Raw genomic sequence first — 20,311 nt, 5'->3', positions numbered from 1 at the left:
CTGGCACCTTCGCCAAGCCTGTGCAGCAGTGCAAGTCGCGGGGGCTTTTGCTGAGCAACAAAAGAGGCTGTGGGCTTGGATCTAAACTGTGATGAAGGAAGAGGCCACAGCGCTCAATACTCAAATGGTACCCAGCTAAGCGAAACATCCACACAATGGGGTCTGCAGGCTACATTTTGAGGAGGGCCACCGCATACGTTTCCTCTGGGGGGAATCCGTATTCACAGTGACTTCCAGTCTAGGACGAAAACTGTGCATTTTTGTTGTTGTTAAACAGGAAGGTAACCAGAGAGGAGATCTAAAGTTGTCCTCATTTGAAAAGTCACTGCGTTCCCGCCGTGCTTCATTTGAACAGGCCCCACAGAGGCTGGCAAACAAACCAGATCAACATTCTTGTACTTCCCTAATCGTCAGTAAAGATGCTTACACACATACACATAAACTCACAAACTGGTCTCTACCTGTGCACCAAGAGCACACAACAGAAGGCAAGGCTAAGTGCTCCTGACAACGAGTTGACGATGAAGGGACCCCTCACTGGTATCTTTGAAAGCCTGACTCAGGCCCCTTTAACTACAGTTAGAGATGAGGTGGACTCTGTCCCTGGAAGAAACAGTCTATTTACTTTTCCTTCACGGATTAGGCTGTGTGGAGGGGATGATGAGTCTCATCACATACCAGATGGCATGCTAACAGAAATACGGAAGGATGTACTCCGTATGAGGGTTATTTGCTTATGTAGGGGATTTGTGTTATGAGACAAGCTGACAGTCAAGCAGATACCGTTGCCCCAGAATCAGCCTTTGGCTGGCGGCAGGCATGGCTTTCCATAGAGACATGGGCCCGATGCTGGAATTCCACCCCACTCTGCTTTCCAATTATTATATCAATGAACTTAAGTCAGGAGACTTCTAACTAGTACCAGTCATTTGAAGAGTAATGAGCACCACTGAAAAGCAAGAAGATCTGCTCTCCTCTAAGTTTTAAGGCAGCATGCCAGGCACCAGTCAAAAATATGGTCTTTCTTGGTTGCTTTGAGAAAATAGCTGTTTGTATAATAAAGGGATTAAAGCAATTCACTTTCCCATCCAAACTTTCACTGATGTTTGTAGCGTCACAGCTGAAGCTTTAAGCGGTAGGAAACAACACATTCTGATATATGTCCCATGGTACTGATATCCTGGCAACATCACTTTTAAGAGATACTTTCCAAAATACCAAACAGAAAACTAAAGCAAACAACTCACATAATTCTAAAGAGTCAGACACAATAGAACGCCAGATGCCCTGGTATATCTTTCCTCATTAAAAAATACTCCTCTGCTGGAAAACATAGCAATTCTAACAATGAAAGATGCCATGTTCCAGCTGGGATTTCTTTTCCTTTTTACATGTGTGTGCACGTGACTGGAAAAAGTTGGTGGGATTGCCTCAGTGGGCAAAGGTGATTGCCACCAAACCTGATGGCCTGATCCCTGGGACCTACATGGTCTAAGAGAACCAGTCTCTTCTTACAAGCTGTCCACTGGCCTCCACAAATGTCCTGTGCATGTATGCATGCACACAACACACATTAGGTAAGTTAATACATGTAATCTAAAAGATTTTACATGACTAAAAATTAATTAACATAATTACCTGGATGAATGAATTGTGTGACTGATCGTCACCACATAGCCAGCTCCTCCAACATCGAGGTAAGGACCAGTCAGAGAAATCAGCCCTGGATTAGCTACCGCATGAAGATACCTAACAGAGACCCAAGAGAAGCCATGTGATTTTAGGCATTAACTACCCTGTAAGTTTCAAGGAACAGTGAGTTTGTAGCTCTAAAGTACTTATCACTAACTGTGCTGGTACCACCTTAAAAGTCAAAATGAATCTTCCATAAATTTTTAAAAAACATTTTATGTGTGTTTTGCCTGCTTATTATGTATGTGTGCCATGTACATGCTTAGTGCCTGCAGAGGCCAGAAGAAGGTGCTGGAATTGGAGTTACAGATAGATGTTTGTGGCCACCATGTGGGAGTGGGAATTGAACCCGGGTCCTCTGCAAGAGCAAGTGCTCTTAACCACTGAGCTATCTCTCTACCTCCTTACTTCATTTGCAGAGCTGGGGTTTTGAACTTATGGCTTACCCATGCCAGGCAAGTGCTCTACCACCGAGCGGCTGACCCAGCCCAGCTTCTCACCTTTTGTGTCTGAGGATAGCATCAAGACAAAGAGCTGAGAGACTGAGATTCCCTGCTCTAATGTGTGCTCGACTCTGAGCTTTGACTGAGCCCTGCGGTTCAGATGATTCAGAGGGGAATATATAAAAGGACCAATGAAAGAAGAGAAATAAATACACATAAAGAAACCATCCCGGATTACTATGGGTGGGGAGTGGGCCGGAAGAGCTGACTCCTGAGTGAGGTGGCTGCTATCTAACACAGAAGTGATTTTGCTCCTGGTTCATGCGGCCTCCTCCCTGCTACAGTGCCTGCCTAGCACAAGTGTGAAAATAAAGCTCAGAGGTAGAAGAACATTCCTGAATTTACATGTGTTCATTTTCCACAGGTCATACATGATGCCATAATTACACGGAGTAAAATGAACTATTTCATTCAAGATGACCCTCCAGTCATGAGGAAGAATCAAGTAAGACTGTAGGAGTCAAAATGGACAAATGTAAAGCATTTCACTCTCAAAATTCCAATAGAGAGATAAAGGCACTGCGGTTAGGAAAATAACCCACAATATTAAAAAAAAAAACATATTGAAAATAATTCTACCCCCCTTGGAAGTGTCTTCTCCTGTGATTGGCAAAGTTGCTGTATTGTCTATACTTATCATGTCTCCCCAGGCCTAGGAGGACCTGGAAACGGAAGCCCCCTCAGACTCACCACTGTCTCCTAGTGGGATCAAATGCTTTGTCCATGAGGGACCCAGGATAAATTCTGAGGACGCCATTGGGTGTTGCTATGTAACGGCGGACAATGTATGTGTTCAGGCTGCTCATTTCCATCTGTGTCATCCATTCATCTGTGACGTGGCTGGTCGCCATCACTTCATTCCGGACAGAGAACTAAGAAACAAAGGCAGACCTTGCAGGGCCCCTTTAAAAAAACTCACATGAAAAGAGTGTGGGCTGCTGGCAGGGCTCCCCAAGGTTCTCTTGCAGAGAAGCCAAGCCCAATTACTTCTTGAAAACCTTTCCACAGCAGATGGACTCAGCCAAACCCGGTGAAAACAAAAGTTCGCAGAATGAAGTCGGGGAGCAGTTGTTCACCTAGCTAGCTTCAGAAAATCCCTACGGCGGATCATTAGACACATAGACACGGCCTCTTTGGTGTTGACTGTCATATTCATCTCGACAGCAGACCGCTTCTTTTCCATGGGAAAAATGGAGTGTGAGGTTTTCTCTGGTCTCTTAATCACACCCCCCACCTGGAAATCCCCATTGCATATGGGACCTGAAGTAGATTCTTCATGTGGCTCACTGGGCTCCTTAATCCATCAAAAGGGTCACAGCTGACTAGCCTCCCCCTGGGGCACACACTCTGCCTTTTTGGCTCCTGGCTGCAGAGGCCCAGATGCAAGCAGGGTTTGATACTTCAAAGGTTCATGGCCAACACCCCCTCCTGGGCCTGTGGGAAGGGGTCCCGGAGATGTGGCCTGTGCCAGCACTTACTTTGAGTCCCGGGTTAGCAATGAGGCGAGTGTTGTCACTGAGATAGGCGGTGTAATGCTCCACCATGCGCTTGGTCTCGGGCTGGCTGAGGTGCTCGTAGGGGGAGGAAAAGCTGCCGGCGGACAGCATGACGGTTGGACTTTCTGAAAGAGACCCCGACAAAGCAGGCCTCAGCACACAGAGACTTCATCGGGGGCCCAAACAAAAGCATCACTCAGGCTCTGCCAACATGTCTGCTACGGTGGCTTAATGTCTTCCACAAGGGCACAAAGAGCTTGACAATGAGAGCAGAGAAAAAGGGAAGGAAAAAAAAAAAGCCACATTCTCTCCCTTCAGGGAGCTTATGGTCCTATGAGGGAGGCAGGATGGGGATGTGCCCAAAGAGGCACAAATGCTGGAAGCGGAAATCCTAAGAATTGCAGATCTGCATGCTGTGTATCTGTTAGGACAGAGGGTACAGCACACACATAGAGTCAGACTGGGTAGACTCTGGGCTCCGCCATTTTCTGGCTGTGAGATGTTGGGCAAGCGTTTGCAAAATGGGGAAAATAACACTAACTCTCTAGAGCGATGCTGAACGGTGCTTTACAGGTGCACCAGTGATGTCTGTTAGTATTCACATCAGTAACTGTCATTCAGGAAGAAGAAAGATGAAATGTTGACATCAGTGCAAAAACCAAAACCAAATTAAAAAAATCACCCTCCCAGGTGGTAGGCAAACATGTCCCAAACAAAGCTTATGGAGAGTATCCCAAGTGTATATCCGTAGATACGAGGTCTAATATGAAAATTAGTTTCCTATTTGAGACAAAAATCCTTGCTGTGAGTCACAGTAGGAAACAAAATGTTCTATTTAAATTTTTTGTTGTTCAACCTTCCCATATTTTTATTTATTTTTTATTTCCTTTGAAACAGGTCTCGGGGTGCAGCCCTGGCTGGCCTAGAACTCTCCTTGTGGACCAGCCTAGTCTCAAAGTCACAGAGATTTGCCTGCCTCTGCTTCCTGAGTACTTAAAAACACGCACGACCACACCAAGTCTCACCTTATTTTAAAATGTGTCATAAAACACTGTCATGTGACATCCAGCACCTGGGAGGCTGAGGCATGAGGGAAGTGAGTTTGAGACCAGCCAGGATTGATTATATAGTGATACCTATGTACAACAAACAACCAACATAAAAACCCAAACAACAAAGATCGCCAAAAATGGATACAAAACCTACTCTCTATCCAAACAAATTTGTCTACAAGAAACTCACTTAACCTATAAAGGTATATAGAAATCAGAAATAAACTGGTAGACAGTGGAGTTGTGACATTAATTTCAGAGGAAACCGACTTCAAAGCATCTCAGCTTTGTTGCTTTGCCTTAGTCTGAGGAAATTATTTTTCTTTGGTAAGCCCAAATGTCTTCCTTTACCACAGATCAACCAAGGCACTGAACACTAAACACCTGGTACATTGCAATAGTAAGTCCCACTGGCATCCTTTGGAGACTCTGCCTACGGCTAAACTCTTTTGAGGTAGGTGCTGTGGAAGATGCCATCAGCACCTTCATCAGATCCCTCCCCACACCTGCACCTCCTCCCATCTGTGTCCTGTGCTCTTCTGGTAGGACACCTGCTTGTGGCCTCTGGACAACCAAACCATGCCTAGCACTGACTACAGGCTGAGAGGGGCTGAGCACTAGGAAAGCTTATCTGTGGTCTGGGAAGATGCTGGATCCATGGACACTGCGAACCTGAACCCCAGAGGCTGGAGCATCATCTGGAATCAGCTTCGCTTTGTCTTTTCTCCCTGTTTACTGCCTTCCCCTCTTCACTGGTCTCTTTTGAGAGCATAGCAATTCCCATCTCAGGGGGCTGGAGAGATGGCTCAGAGGTTAGAGCACTGACTGCTCTTCCAGAGGTCGTGAGTTCAATTCCCAGCAACCACATGGTGGCTCACAACCATCTATAATGAGATCTGATTCCCTCTTCAGGCGTACAGGCAAACTTGCAGAAAGAACGCTGTTTATATAATAAATAAAATAAATCTTAAAAAAAAAAAAAAAAAGAAATTCCCATCTCAACCTCTTCTAGGCAATTTGACCAAGGCAGAGAACATAACTGCTTCACATAGTATATTTTGTTACGATATCATTATTATTATTAGTTTATTGAGACAGGTTCTCACTCAATAGCCAGGCTTTCTGGAAACTCACTATGTAGTTCATGCTAGCCTTCAGCCCATAGTGATCTGCCTGCCCCAGCCTAATACTACCAGGACTGTGGGTATGAACCACTGTACCTGGCTGCTTCACATTTTCTAGAACTGGAAATATGAAGTATTTGGGGCTGGACATGGAGCAGGAATCAAACATGTTTATGATAAACTCTTTGAGCAAGATCATGCAGGAAGCTGAGGAGCCCATGGGCTTTACCTAGAGTCGCCAGCTGCTTGAAGTGGAGGCAAGCGTTAGGTTGGCCCAGGAGATCTAGCCGGTGGTAGAGCAGCTTGCTGCTGGGCACGGTGTTGAGGTTCTTCAGTTGTTTGACAGGTATTTCTGGTTGGATCACCACAATACACAGAATGAAGGAAGTGTCCTGTACCTGTAAAGGGGAGGGAAAAAAATCAGCAAGGAATTCCTAACACAGAAAATGAAGAGTCCACTGCATACATTCTTTTCTGATGTCTGTCTTCTCTCTGGGAAGGCGTTAATGCAATGTTGGATGAACACATGAATGATACGAAGATCACATTTCCTTTTTTTTTTTTTTTTTTCGAAGATTCACAGAAGATATTTTCTGTTTTTCCTTCTTATGGAAAGGAGCTTGTATGTAACACAACATTCTACAGCTAATGAATAGACAGATGAAGAGGAGCCCCCTGGGAACTGTGACCTGGTTTGTCATGATTAGATAGGTCACAAGTGTGTGTGTGTGCGTTTGTGTTTGCGTGTTTGCGTGTGTGTGTGTGTGTGTGTGTGTGTGTGTGTGTGTGTGTGTGTGTGTGTCTTGGAATGCATTTAAAATGTACAAGTGGAGCCTGGGACATAGCTCAGTGATAAAGTGCTTGACTGGCTTGTCCTAGGTACATCCTCTAGCCCAAGGAGAAAAAAAAAACATTGGTTTTTATAGAAGTTTTCTGAGAGTTGACTATTGTTTTTCTCTATTTTTTTTTTTATTTTTGGTGACAGGGTTTCTCTGTGTAGTTTGGGAGCCTGTCCTGGAACTCACTTTTGTAGACCAGCCTGACCTCAGACTCACAGAGATCCGCCTGCCTCTGCCTCCCAAGTGCTGGGATTAAAGGCGTGTGCCACCACTGCCCAGATGAGCTGACTATTCTTTTTCTTTTTTTCTATTATCAGTATGACACATTACAAATTCTTATCCTAATAGTGAAATGTTTCACTGAAGCTTGCCCAGGGATTGAGTAAAACCAAAACTTATTATATTCTTAATCATTGTGAATCCTCAGTAAGAGAAGGGCTCGGGGCAGTCTTTACAGAATCCAGCATGTTTATTTCGTCCCCAGCAAGCACTGTCTCCACCCCAGGTCTGAAATGAACACCACCACTGTTAAAACTCACAGGAAGCACTGGGTGGTGGTGGCGCATGCCTTTAATCCCAGCTCTCGGGAAGCAGAGGCAGGCGGACCTCTGTGAGTTTGAGGCCAGCCTGGTCTACAGAGTGAGCTCCAGGAAAGGTGCAAAGCTACACAGAGAAACCCTGTCTCGAAAAACAAACAAACAAACAAACAAACAAACAAACCTCATAGGAAGCAAAAATTCTATGGTACTCTTGCCCAGTATAGGTGGGTCAACATTTCTGTCCAGGATAGGCAGGTGCTTTAGCAGTCTAATACAATAAACGCTATGTACTTGCAGATTTGCTTTCTCTTAGAAATGGATGTTTGAACAAAATTTAGTGAGGAAAATATCTTCCCAAGAATCATCAGCCAATCACTGACTTACCACCAACAATGGTAAATGTAATGAAAAATTATCTGATAGCTAGAAAATGCCTGTCATTTCCAGATGATGCCACTGTAGGATCACAATGCAACTCATGATTTATGTGCCATGGGGGTGAAGTAGCCTACTCTGTTGTCTGTCAGCCACATAAACATGTAGCACAGACAATTGACTGCAGTATTGGTGGGAAGAACTCAGTTACACTTTATGTAGTCACTCCTACCACAACTTTAATCATTATTTTAGGATATCTATTTCTGCTTATACAAATGCTTACTGAAAAAACAGCATGTTGTGTTATTCTGGCATCTGCCACATACCTCTGCACACCTGCGCTTTGACTGCCTCAGGCAGCCAGGTACAGTTGGCTGACCCATACCATGGAGGAGGGTTGTGTAAGTCAATGACATTCACACCCAATGATGCAGTGATGCTGTTCTTGGACTATCATTAAACAGTGCATAACTGTGTAAGTCTGATATATTGCAAGATGCAAAGAGCCTGTTTACTGTTATCTGTGTGTGTGTGTGTGTGTGTGTGTGTGTGTGTGTGTGTGTGTGGTATGCATACCTTCCTTCGTGTGTGTGAGACTGCTTGCAGGCGTATGTGGAGATCAGAGGTTGACATTGGGATGCCTTCCTCAGTCTCTTCTCTATTTTTTGAGACAGGCTCTCTCAGTGACCTTGGAGTTTGCTGATTTGACTAAACTAGCTTGCCATGAAGCCTCTGGGGTCCTCCTGTCTCTGCTCTACAGTGCTGGGGTTAGATGCACACCTGGATTCACATGGACGCTGGTGATCCAAATTCAGGCCACCCTTCTTGCACAATAAATAAGCACTTTCCCCATGGATCTGTCTTCCTCAACCCCAAAGAATCCATTTAAACGACGGTATGTCAATTGATGAGAGCGAGGACAGCTAAGTCAGAACTAAAGCCAGTGCCTGATGAAAATGGCTAGGATGATGCAGTGAGGAAGAAATCGGAAACCAGACAGGTTAGAGTTAAGTTAAACATGGGGTCTGTGAGAATGGCTTCAGAATCTTTAAACACAGAGGCAATTTACATCTTCCTGGAATTGCTTTCAAGTACTGCTGGCAAACATCCTCAATTAGATTAGCAAATTTAATCCTCTTCCCTCATGCTCTGAATTAGGAAATTGATGGGGTATTCTAAACAGCATCTATTCTTTCCTTGCTGCGCAGTCTTACATAGGTTTCCCTGAAGTTAGGTTTTTACTGCTGCAAGTTCCACTGATCCAAAAGATGGAACCCTACTGGAGGAACTGGAATATAACTTTACAGAATTTAGCTTATTCAGTAAGGGAAAATACCTAAGTTCCAAAAGTAGCTGGGTTAGCTAGAAAGAGCAATCGTTTCACACTGCTAACTTAATCTCAAGTTATCCTCAGTTGAATTCGGTAAAAGAATTCATTGGTCTGCCATGTCTGTGGATGCTGAGCTATTCGGGCAGATTTTCTCAGTAATAACTGACTCTTCTTGAATTATATTAATAGAAAGATCCATTTTATCCCTTGGGACAAGGCAAATATTTACCACCCTCCTCAAATAAAGAAATTTAAAAATATTTGCCCTTATTGCTGGGTAGTGAGTGCAGCTTGATTTGTCTTGAATCTCATTTTACTCTCTTAGTTTTTCACTTGATATGACCTGGGTGACAAATTTAGCTCCCTGAGAGAGGCAGTACATCTCGCTGATGTAATTGCCTGAATTGTAGAACTCAGGACATAGCTCAGGATTTATCAATGTGGGAAGAAGAGAAAATTCTTCTTTCCAAAAATGTTGACATTGAGTTCTGCTTACCGTCCAAAAGCCACACAATGCCTACATTTCTTTCTTTTTTAAATATCAACAGTTATTAATGCAGATACCATCCAGCATGTAACTGAAATGCTTTTCATTGGAATATATTAGAAAATATGCTAGAAGAAAGAAGCCTCTGAATTCAAACACAAAAGTCTGGTTTTATGATAAAACAGAATTTCTCTGTCCTAGAACTCACTCTGTAGACCAGGCTGGACTTGAACTCAAAAGATCCACCTGCCTCTGCCACCTGAGGGCTGGGATTAATGGTGTGTTCTACCACATCTGGCTGATAGATGGTTTAGCGGGTAAGAGCACTGGCTGTTCTTCCGGAGGACCTGGGTTCAATTCCCAGCATCCACAGGGCAGCTCACAACTGTCTGTAACTCCAAGATCTGACAATTATATATATATATTTTAAAAAAAGGCTCTGCAGCTAACTCAGCAAGTGGAGGTACTTCCTGCCCCCATGATGCCCTGACGTCTACCCTGGTAGAAATCGAGAACTACCTCCCACAAATTGTCCTCTGGCCTCCATGTGCCCACACATGTACAAATAAGTAAATGTTGTTTCAAAATTCATTTAAAGAGCTATGATCTATCTACATAAATTCATACAGTCACTAATGCACCCCATGCATGTGTACACACAGAGACTTGTTTGTGGTGGTAGGGGGTGGTGCTGGTTCTGGAAACGGGTTGAAGTAGTTACTGATGGGAAATAGGTCAAGGGCAGGAAGGAGCGGATCTATTTTCTTCCCTTTATATCCTTTTATATGATTTGATCTCTTTGTCATGAACAATTACTGGTTTTATAAACAAGAAAGGGGAAAAAATATGAACCATCTGTGGAATGTCTTCTAACCCAGTCACTTTAAATCTGGCTGGTCTTAGAGTCTGACCCAAGCTTCTCCAGTGTTACCGTGAGAAGAGCATTGAACTCGACTTCATGGGCCGCCCAATCCAAACGACTTCCTTCCACTCACCATCTTCCAGGCGTAGCTCACATTGTAGGCTTCCTTTCCAGTCTCCCTCAGTTTGTTTATGTGCCAAGACAGAGATGAGTTCACAGGGACTGTGATAATCCGGCTGCCTAGAGGGAGGCTGGGTGGAAAAACAGAATTAAATGCCTCAGGCAAGAAAGAAAAATTAAGCACTTAATTAAAGGCAAGGAAGAAGCTGTGAGCCAATGGCCACCCCCTGCTTCTGAACAGCATTGAAACTCATCACTTTTGAAAGACATGATGTGAGATTTTCAATTTTGTAAAGGCGTTATATCAACTCTGCTTTAGAAGCCATCCTTCCCTCTACCCTGCCCCCAATGCTAATTCTTTCCAGAGACTGACTTGTCTCAAATCATTCACTTATTAATTTTCAACCAATGAGCACGAAGACTCATTTCTCCACAGGTTACCATCTGCCAAAATAACATATCCCGGCTGGAAAACATCCAATCTGTTTTTATTTTAAGGGAGCGCTGCACAAACTGTGCGGTCGGACACGGCACTGACAAGCTATCTACTGCTCCTCATCTTAGCCTGTTTTTTGCTAATCCATTTCAGTTTGGTCTAAGCAGAGTACTTTCTGGAAACGTGTTAACATATGCCTGATGTGACAATTAAACTCAATGGAAACGTAGAATTTGATTGACAAAATATTGCCTCCAAATAATTTTGACTTTCCCTGTTACATCAAGTAAACAAGATCCTGGCTACCCTTCTTTAAATTCTTGTTTTCCGATTTAATTTTATTTATTATTATTATTATTATTATTATTATTGTGTATGTATTCACAATGTGTGTGTGCATGTGTGTGTATGTGTCTGGGCGAGGGGTGGCGGAGGTGGGGGGTTACCACGGTGAGAGTGTGTAGGTTAGAAGACAACTCTGTGGAGTCTATTCATTCCTTCTCCTTTTATGTGGTTTCTGGGATCAAACCTGGATTGCCAAACCTGCATGGCAAGCACGTTTGCCTACTGAGCCATCTCCCAGTCCTTGGCTCCTATCATTATGAAAAAATTACTCAGAAAACTTTTGGTAACAAGAAAATAATTTGTATACTTGCCTCATATCCTATGGCAAACACTCATATTTGATCACAAAATGGGTCCCCTTCTCAAAAGACATGAAATTCTGCAGCCCTCACCTCTTTCTTACCTTAGGATATTTTGCCGAACCAGTTCAAACTTGGGGATATTTTCGTAATGTATGATGTCAGTATGAAGGGGGGGCTCTGACAGTAAGTATGGCCTGGTAAGAGATGGATGCATAAGTGTATACCCTGAAATCACAGAATAAGACATGTTATAAGGAAGATGTAGAATGCCAGTTCTAACAAATGTGCCCATTACTGGTCTGAACTGTGGACTGTCTGGGATGGCTGCCCAGTGCTCAAAACCTCGTATGTACTGTGGCAGTCCAATAAAACCTCAACCTGTTTTATGTGAGCTCTCATAAAACTCCTGAAGTGTTGAAAGAGCTCTTAAATTACTGAACATATGTCTAATGGAGGCTATTTAGGTGGTGTTCGTTTTTCTGGTTTTCATTTTATTAAATGTTCTAATCTGTTATATGTAAACCTTCCTGCCAGGGAAACTAAAGATAAAGGTACTAACAAAAAGTGGTTTAAACCCCATTCTAGACATTGTTCACCCCCAAGTCTAACTTCTTGATGTTATAAAAACCCACGATCTCACAACCCAGTATATCATGACCTCATGGTTTGTGAATGTATTCTGCCATCCCTAGGATACATTCCCACACTGGCCCAGTGACCCCATAACTTCCCTGAAACCATCCTTATCCTACACTTCATGTATTAGTACAAGAATATCCACAGACTATTTTTTTTTAAGTTGCAAAAGAAAAGTCTTCTTTCTTACAAGTAACTCTTTGTAAATTACCTTTGTCATCTATGAGAAAAGTATAGGAAGCCAAAGAGTCTTGGTAATACGTCACGTCTTCAAGAATGTAAGCCAGGTTCACGTCCACGCCTACGATTCCCAGGAGGAGATTTCCAAAGTAACAGGGTTTACTCACAGTCATTATCAGACCTGTGGGTTAAAAAACAGAACCAAAGAATAGCATAGAAATTCTGGACCAAGGCTGGGGCTGTGCTCAGGTGAAGTACAAGGGCTAACAGTGCCCTCGGGTTCTGTTGGAAAGTTTTCTGTGATCCAGGTCTGAACCCCTGCTCTTGCAGCCTGCATGGAAAGTGAGCCAAAGGAAGAGAAGAGGGTCCTTTGGTGTTCAGATATTGCAGTTAAAATAAACAGGGCTGATTCCATGCCCCCCACTTCCTATCTAAGCCATGATACTTGGTGTGGTAGTTTGAATGTAATTGGCCTCCATAATCTCATAGGGAGTGGCACTATTAGAAGGTGTGGCTTTGTTGGAGTGGGTGTGGCCTTGTTGGAGAAGTGTGTCACTGTGGGGGTGGGCTTTGAGGTTTCCTAAGCTCAGGATACCGCCCTGTGTCTCAGTGGACTTCCTGTTGCCGCCATGCTCCCTGTTATGATAACAGAGTAAACCTGTGGAACTGTGAGTCACTCCCATTAAATGTTTCCCTTGTAAAGGTAGCTGTAGTCATGGCATCTTTTCACAGCAATAGAAACCCAAAGTAAGACACTTGGGATTAATAGAAAATAGTGCAGTGCCAAATACATCTGGTGAACTGGGATGATTCAGCTGTATGTCAAAAACAGACAGACAGACAGACAAAAAAACAAAACAAAGCAACAAACAAAAACAACAAAATCCACTGGATAAGGAATCTGAGACCTTGAGTTCTATTCCAGTTTACTCCTTTGATACTATACGTGTGACATGTGACGTGTGACACTGGAGATGATATCCCTCACTGATGCTGACAGGACACAGACGAAAGGAACTGTTTTGCTGATTTCTAGGGGATGCTGGACCAAGAGACTGCGGGGAAAGGGATTTGTAAAAGATACAAACATTACAGCTTATTAATGTATCAAAATCCCTGAAGACAGAGGAGGACATTAGAAAACCACAGAAACTGATCATACGGAACTCTGAGTAGTTGAAAGAAGATGAAATTTCCATAGGAATGCATTTCTAGTCATGGAGGCCAGTCCCCACACTGGAGTGGAAAGGTCCAGACAGTACATGCTGTAGGCTCTGTCAGCCATACTGTCTCAGGGACCCATTCTTTCATATTTCCTTTTTTTAGAAACAAACTATACAAGTCATACTTAGCTCACAGGACACATAAAATAACAAGACAGGGAAGAGCACACAGGAGGAAACTGGACAGGGGAAGGGTGTGGGGTGGGGCAGGTGTGGCTCTCAGAATCCACCTGGGCACCAGACTGTTCTGCCTCCACCGAGAGGCAGGGCATGTTTGTGCCGCCTTGACGGGTATGTGTCTTCATGAAGCCGAGATAGGCAACATCTCTGATCTCTAACCATGCTGCAGTCTTGGGGCTCTCCATAAATCTCAAAACATAGAAATGACCTGCTTTTCTCTATCTTGTATCTTCCTTCACCCGGAGGCATGTGCTTGCTCATAAATCCCTCCTAGAACACTTTGGAAAAGGATCTGGATACTCTTAAAGGTGTCTACGAAGAAGAATGGACTTCTAAACAGAAAGCTGTGGGTGATGACAATACTCCAGGTGTGCTGAACTGCTGTGGTGGCAGAGACCAGCTGAATGCATTACTTAGCAGGAAGGAGGAGACACAACCCCGGCAAAGTTTGTAAAAAGTCATTCCATGGTGGGTAGGAGGTCTCTTCTGATCTTCAAAGCACCGTCTATTCAGTTCACATTTCAAATGTTTCTCATTGTCTGCTCGAAAACAGCAGATATTGAAGACGGACTTAACTGCAGACTTCACAGGAGGTCTGTGTTTAGGTCTCCCTGGATGAATGGGTTGTGTATGGCAGAAACACTATTGTGGGAGCCAGTATAGAGAGAGACAAAGGTCCCCATGTAGGCCACATTTCCCTGGGCTTTTGTCTAAGATGCAAGTCATTTTCATAGACCAGTAAAAGTCCAACGCAGTGCTCCATGACTGAGATTCAAGAGCAGTCTAACCTCTTCTGGCTATGACGAAAAGAACTGTCTCAAAAATGAGCCTCAAACCTACTTTTCCATCAGCTTAGACAGGAGATTCTTTGTATTAATTAATTACCAATGAGTTGATTTGTGTGTGCATGTGTATCTGTCTGTGTGTTTGCACACGTGTTTGCACATGCGCTCCCTCAGAAGTCCAGGTTAATGTCAGGTTTCTTGTCTCAGTTGCCCAACTGAGACAGGGCCTCTCACTGAACCCGGAGCTCACTGATATGACTAGACCAGCTAGCCAGGGAGCGCCTGTCAGCTGCCTGTCTCTGTTCACACCAGCACCAGGGTTATAGATTCCACTCCGCGTTCCTGGCATTTTACACGGTTTCTAAGGGACCTGAACTCAGGTAAGCACCTTACCGGGACATTTTCCAGCCTCTAGACAGAAGACCCTAGATCCTCATGCGGCGAATAAAGTATGTCAAGCTATATCCACACTGACAGAATCTCCAAACACTAGCCTCTCTACTTGAATCTCAAACATACAAGTAAGTTTTTTTTTTTAAAGAAATGCATGTTCAGCAAATGCATCTCTCTCTCTCTCTCTCTCTCTCTTCTCTCTCTCTCTCTCTCTCACACACACACACACACACACACACACACACACACACACACACAAAATGATATGCACCAAATGACAGTCAATGAACAGCGGTTTTTGAGTTAGAGCTGCATTGAGCTCTCTGTGTTCAGGTTCATGAAGGCAGAGGAGGTGTCACCCAATAAATCGTAGGACCTGAAAGCCCGATAGAAGTGACACACTGGCACAGAAACTCAACAGACGTGTAAACCAATGACTGAAATCTGCTGTGGAGGGTTCGTGAAGTAAGACCTGCAGACTAAAATTCGGATGACATCAACAAATGGGTTTCTCAACGTTTTCATATACGGTGTAAATTTTAAGAGGGGCCCCACTCCACCTGACCGGTATTGGTCATTTAGGTGACTTATTCCGCTGGGTTCCTAAAGGATTGCATTTCTACATCTGTCCATATTCCTTTCACGCAGTAGTAATAGGATGTCTTGATCAGCTTCTTATCAGCAAAATTTTAATGAGGGGGTTTTATGTACCTTCCCCCTCACTGTGCGGTACATCACTTGGCTGGCACACACACACACACACACACACACACACACAAATGTGCATTTAAGACACGGTACTGTAACTACTTAGAGGAATAGCCTAATCTGGAGGCAGGAGTTCCTAGACAAGTGATTCTCAATCTGTGGGTTGCGACCCCCTTGGGGGTTGAATGAAGATCTGACGCCCTCACAAAGACATACATGCAGGCAAAGCACCAATGCACATAAAATAAAAATAAATTATAAAGATTATATATTTAAATGAACATTAATCATTCCAGTGACCCTTTTCCAGGGATCGCCTAAGACCATGGGAAAACACAGATATTCACATTGTGATTCTTACCACTAGCAAAATTACCATTATGAAGTAGCAATGAAATAATTTTATGGAGGGGGCGGTCATCACCACAACATGAGGAACTGTATTCAAGGGTCGCAGCGTCAGGAAGGCTGAGAACCACTGTCCTAGACTATGCAGATTTGTGGACCCACTCAAAACAAAAAGGGATAAAAAACTACAGCTTTTACGTTTCTGTTTTATAAAAAAAAAAAATATGCTGGGCTGGAGAGATGGCCCAGCCAGTAAAGCGCTTGACACATGAGTGTGAGGACCTGCATCTGGGTCCTCAGCACCCATGTGAGGAAGCTCAGTGCCACGACATGTGTCTGAAATCTTAGTGCTGGGCATGCAGGTCCTGGGGGCTTGCTGGCCAGCCAGTCTAGACATGTCAGTTAACTCCAGGGAGAAACTGAGGGGGGGAAAAAAGGTGGAGAGCAACTGAGGGAGATTCCCGACACGCACTTCTGGTTTCTGTGTAGACACACAGCACTCATAAGTGAGCACACCCTACACATACGCACATACACAAACATGTATGCATATAGCACAAGAAATGAAAAAAGCGCATTTCCCCATCTCCAGAACCCATCTCTGCAACCTTGCTCCCTTTTAGGCCAGTTTCCCTTGCCTAGCTACAGCTGCATCTGCGAGAGTTCCCAGTCAACAGGAAAACCAGACCTCGTTTGTGATGTCATCCGTCTGCTTACTAACTAGCTGCTTCTTTTAACCTTCTTCACTGAGAATAAGGGAGGGAGGCTCAGTAAGAAAATGAATATTAAGCTGAGTGTAGTGGTGCCTGCCTTTAATCCCAGCACTCGGGAGGCAGAGGCAGGAGGATCTCCGAGTTTGAGGCCAGTCTGGTCTACAGAGTGAGTTCTAGGACAGGCAGGTCTACACAGAGAAACCCTGTCTCAGAAAAAAGAAAAGAAAACATTAGAGCTGGAGAAATGACTCGATACTGAAGAGTACATGTTGTTCTTGCAGAGGACTGGGGTTTAATTCTGAGCACCCACATGTCAAGTCACAATTGATCATCACTCTAGTTCCAGAATGCACATGCTTTAGACATGTATGGAAGCAAATCAGTCATATACATACAATTTTAAAAATGTAAAAAAAGCATTAAAAAAGAAGATTGAAAAGATTCCATTTTTCCTGAGAACCAACCTACTATTGGCCAGGCATTTTATAGATATTTTATATATATATATATTACTGCAATTCTTCTTCACAATTACCTTGACAGAAAGGATTCCCATTTTCTAGGTCAGGTGACTGAACCATGTGACAGTTAAAGCCATTACTCAACATTATGGTCTGGTACTTGTGGCATCAGGATGGTGGTGATAACAGTAAAGGTAAAATAGTGTGTTAAAAAATGAGCTCTATGATCGAGCCAGCTACAAGTGACTCAGAAAGTCAAACAACAGAGAACTTCAGATAAGCAGTACTCATAACTGGGTAGCATGCCAGCCACTGGTATATGTCTGGGTATATGGATATATGTAGGTATCCATCTTAATCTGTATATATTCATGTATGTGTGTGAATTAATCCTAAAATTTCCCTGATTTATTATCCCTTTTCGAAGATGACCAAACAGAATTAACAAGACGGAATACACTACCGAGGACAAGGACTTAGGAAGTGTGGGACCTAAGAGCCCACCCACCGCCAAATCGTTGTGTTTCCCTACGCACTGTGACACAATGCTACCCTTTCAGTGTCACTTCCTAATGGAGCGTCCTCAGGAAGATGCATCGGGAACTACCCTTTACATCCTTTTAGGCTGGAGCAAGGAGGAAACACCTGACAGGAGCCAAGATGAAAGAAAGGCAAAGAGTGTGTTCACCTTTGTTTTTAAAAAGATGTTATGTGTTAGAGCCATGTGGTAGGTTAGGGGGCAGGCATGTTTCTGTGGGGTTGGAGCAGGAAGGGTACACCTTCCTGTTTGCTCCTTCCTTTCCTCTCCCACAGGAGGACATTCTCTCCGCACTTACCATCCCCCATCTCGTCAGAGAAGGGGAGGCTGAAGACAGCCTCGTCAATCATCCGGTTGGGAAGGTTAGTGTAGAACCTGCCAACTGTGGTCTCCAAGTTGCTCAGCTGGTTCAGCACCATCATGCTGCCCTTTATCACAGGCAAGGCTGTCCGGTCCGGGATTCCATATTTCCCAGAGTTCTGTTCGGCCAGATCCCTGAGGAACGCCAACTCCTTCAAACCAGTCACCCCATCTATAAGCAAAAACAAGAGGAAAGCTTGGTTATTTCTAGGCAACAGTTGGCCGTTTAGATCCACCGTGGATACAGGCGAGGTCTGGCACAGGTTGTGGTGGTGCAGGCCTTTGATCCCAGCATTGCAGGATGGGGGTGGGGGTGGGGAGCAGGGTGTGCTGGGGTGATCAAGGCAAGCGGCATCCACATAGTGGGTTCCAGGACAGCCAGAGCTGCACAGCGAGACCATGTCCCGAAGAAACAAAACCCAAAAACAAATCGATGAAGTCTTGCATGTCCAAGGGGGCCCATATTTGGAGGAATAATATGGACCCAGGATGATACCGGTTCCCACTGGAAACCCAAGGCCGAGGCATGGAATTTCTCCAGTCAGACGCACAAAGGGATTCTTCAAAAGGCAGGGATGGAAAACACATGGGAAGCGAAGGATGTGCTCGTCCGAAACATTTAGTTATAAGATTTCAATTCTCGGCTGCACTTACTGTCTGAAAGCAAAAGTCACAGTCAACGAGTCTGCATTTAATTTACAGCAGTGGGTGACCTTTGGAGAGTCTTAAGGACTTGACCATTCCATTCCTTCTTTGCCCTGTAAAACCACTTGCTAAAAAACCCAAGAAACTCAATGAAAGAATTATGGTCTGCATTTAGCAATGCTTCTAAGCCCTCTTCTTCAAGCTCATTTTAATTACAAATGTCTTTATGCTTGATATTGTTAGGATAATACTAAATTTGATTTATTTAATGTGTATTTTTTTTATATTTACGGGGTATTGAAAACTTTGTAAGAAGATTTAGGCATAGTGGGATGTATTGTTCTACAACATCTGTATTCCATAGTACCAAAATAAATTTAATAAACCAATTTTTTTCTTTTTTTTTTTTTAGTTTGCTATTGTTGGCATACAGTCAAAAGGATTAGTAACTGATCTCACATGGGCACCACTGTAAACAAGTTCAAGTGCTTTCAGCTGGTGGCGAGTCTCCACCACTGCCCTTCCAGAAGATTCTGTCTGCTACTCTTGAAGGTTTGAACAGCAAACTCTGAGCTATTCCATTGTTAGAAGAACCTGAAGCTTTCTCGGGTCACCTACCATATACGCCGCGATCTTTTCACCCATGGAGTGAGCGTGTTTCTAACATCAGAAGTTCAATTCTAGTTTGGTAGCAGCAAGAGCTAAGGGATCATCTTCCTTCCTTCCTTTTTTTTGAGACAGGGTCTTACTATATAACTCTGGCTGGCCTAAAGTTTGCTTTGTAGACTTGAACTCAGAGATGTCTCTGCCTCTGCCTCTTGAGTGCTAGGATTAAAAACACGTGCCACCATGACTGGTTGATTTCTTTTTAAAGACATTATACCTAGATAAACTTGAATTCCACTGCACTCCTTCAAGGCGAAAGGAAAGAAATAAATTCCTGTGGCAAATCACTTGAGAACCAGGTGACTGTTCCCTTTGCTTGGCATAGAGCTGAGATTGGGGTGAGGGCTGAGGGGATCTGTTTTAATGTAAAAGACATGACTGACTCTTGACCTCATCTCAAGAGAGGCTCAGAGAGGTAGAAGGATGAGAGGAGACAACTCAGGCAATAGATGTATTTCCTGTTTGTCCAGTGTTGCTCTGCTCTCAAAGTGTCAACAAGTGGCAACCCTGGATATTTGCTAGGCATGGCAGGACAGCGTGGGACAGGGTTGGGTTGTTGACACTCAGATTAGTAAATACACTGGGTTGTAAACCCACCAAGATGGGCATGCTAGATACCACATTTCCCAGAGTCCTCTCTGCTGTATGCTCACAAATTAAAGACTCCAGGAGTCAAGTTTTATGAAGTGAACTGAGAGATGGTGTGAGAAACTGACAGAGACGTCAGAATGTTCCAGTTTGAACCACTCTCTCTACTCCTCATTAAGCCTCCTCTCCAAACTTTGGGCTTGCTCACCACCATCAACCCCAGGTAAGTTGTCTAGCTATTTCATGGAGAGCAATGGCCATGAAAAGTCAACAACCTTCCAGAAATTTCTATACTGCAACTTATAAATTGTCTTCAGTGTTCCCAGCTTTCACTGCAAGCTGGATGACTAAACTTGTGAGCTTTCTGTTTTGTATTTTTCCA

The 20,311-nt window shown here is 43.8% G+C and overlaps 1 protein-coding gene across 1 annotated transcript in view; it reads right to left on the bottom strand.

Moving 5' to 3' along the window:
• Positions 1-20,311, bottom strand: part of Cachd1 (cache domain containing 1) — a 223,825-nt gene that overhangs the window by 25,257 nt on the left and 178,257 nt on the right. The window contains exons 9-16 of the mRNA XM_028870244.2: positions 17,969-18,202; positions 12,353-12,502; positions 11,607-11,730; positions 10,436-10,553; positions 6,097-6,265; positions 3,674-3,816; positions 2,886-3,067; positions 1,639-1,749 (exon numbers count right to left, since the gene is read on the bottom strand). Of these exons, the coding sequence (XP_028726077.1) occupies positions 1,639-1,749; positions 2,886-3,067; positions 3,674-3,816; positions 6,097-6,265; positions 10,436-10,553; positions 11,607-11,730; positions 12,353-12,502; positions 17,969-18,202 (1,231 nt within the window). The remainder of the gene's footprint in view (positions 1-1,638; positions 1,750-2,885; positions 3,068-3,673; positions 3,817-6,096; positions 6,266-10,435; positions 10,554-11,606; positions 11,731-12,352; positions 12,503-17,968; positions 18,203-20,311) is intronic.

This window comes from Peromyscus leucopus, chromosome 2 (assembly GCF_004664715.2).
Source record: "Peromyscus leucopus breed LL Stock chromosome 2, UCI_PerLeu_2.1, whole genome shotgun sequence".
Lineage (NCBI taxonomy): Eukaryota > Metazoa > Chordata > Mammalia > Rodentia > Cricetidae > Peromyscus > Peromyscus leucopus.
The sequence above is the reverse complement of the archived record's forward strand: the minus strand, read 5'-3'. Positions and strand labels throughout refer to the sequence as shown.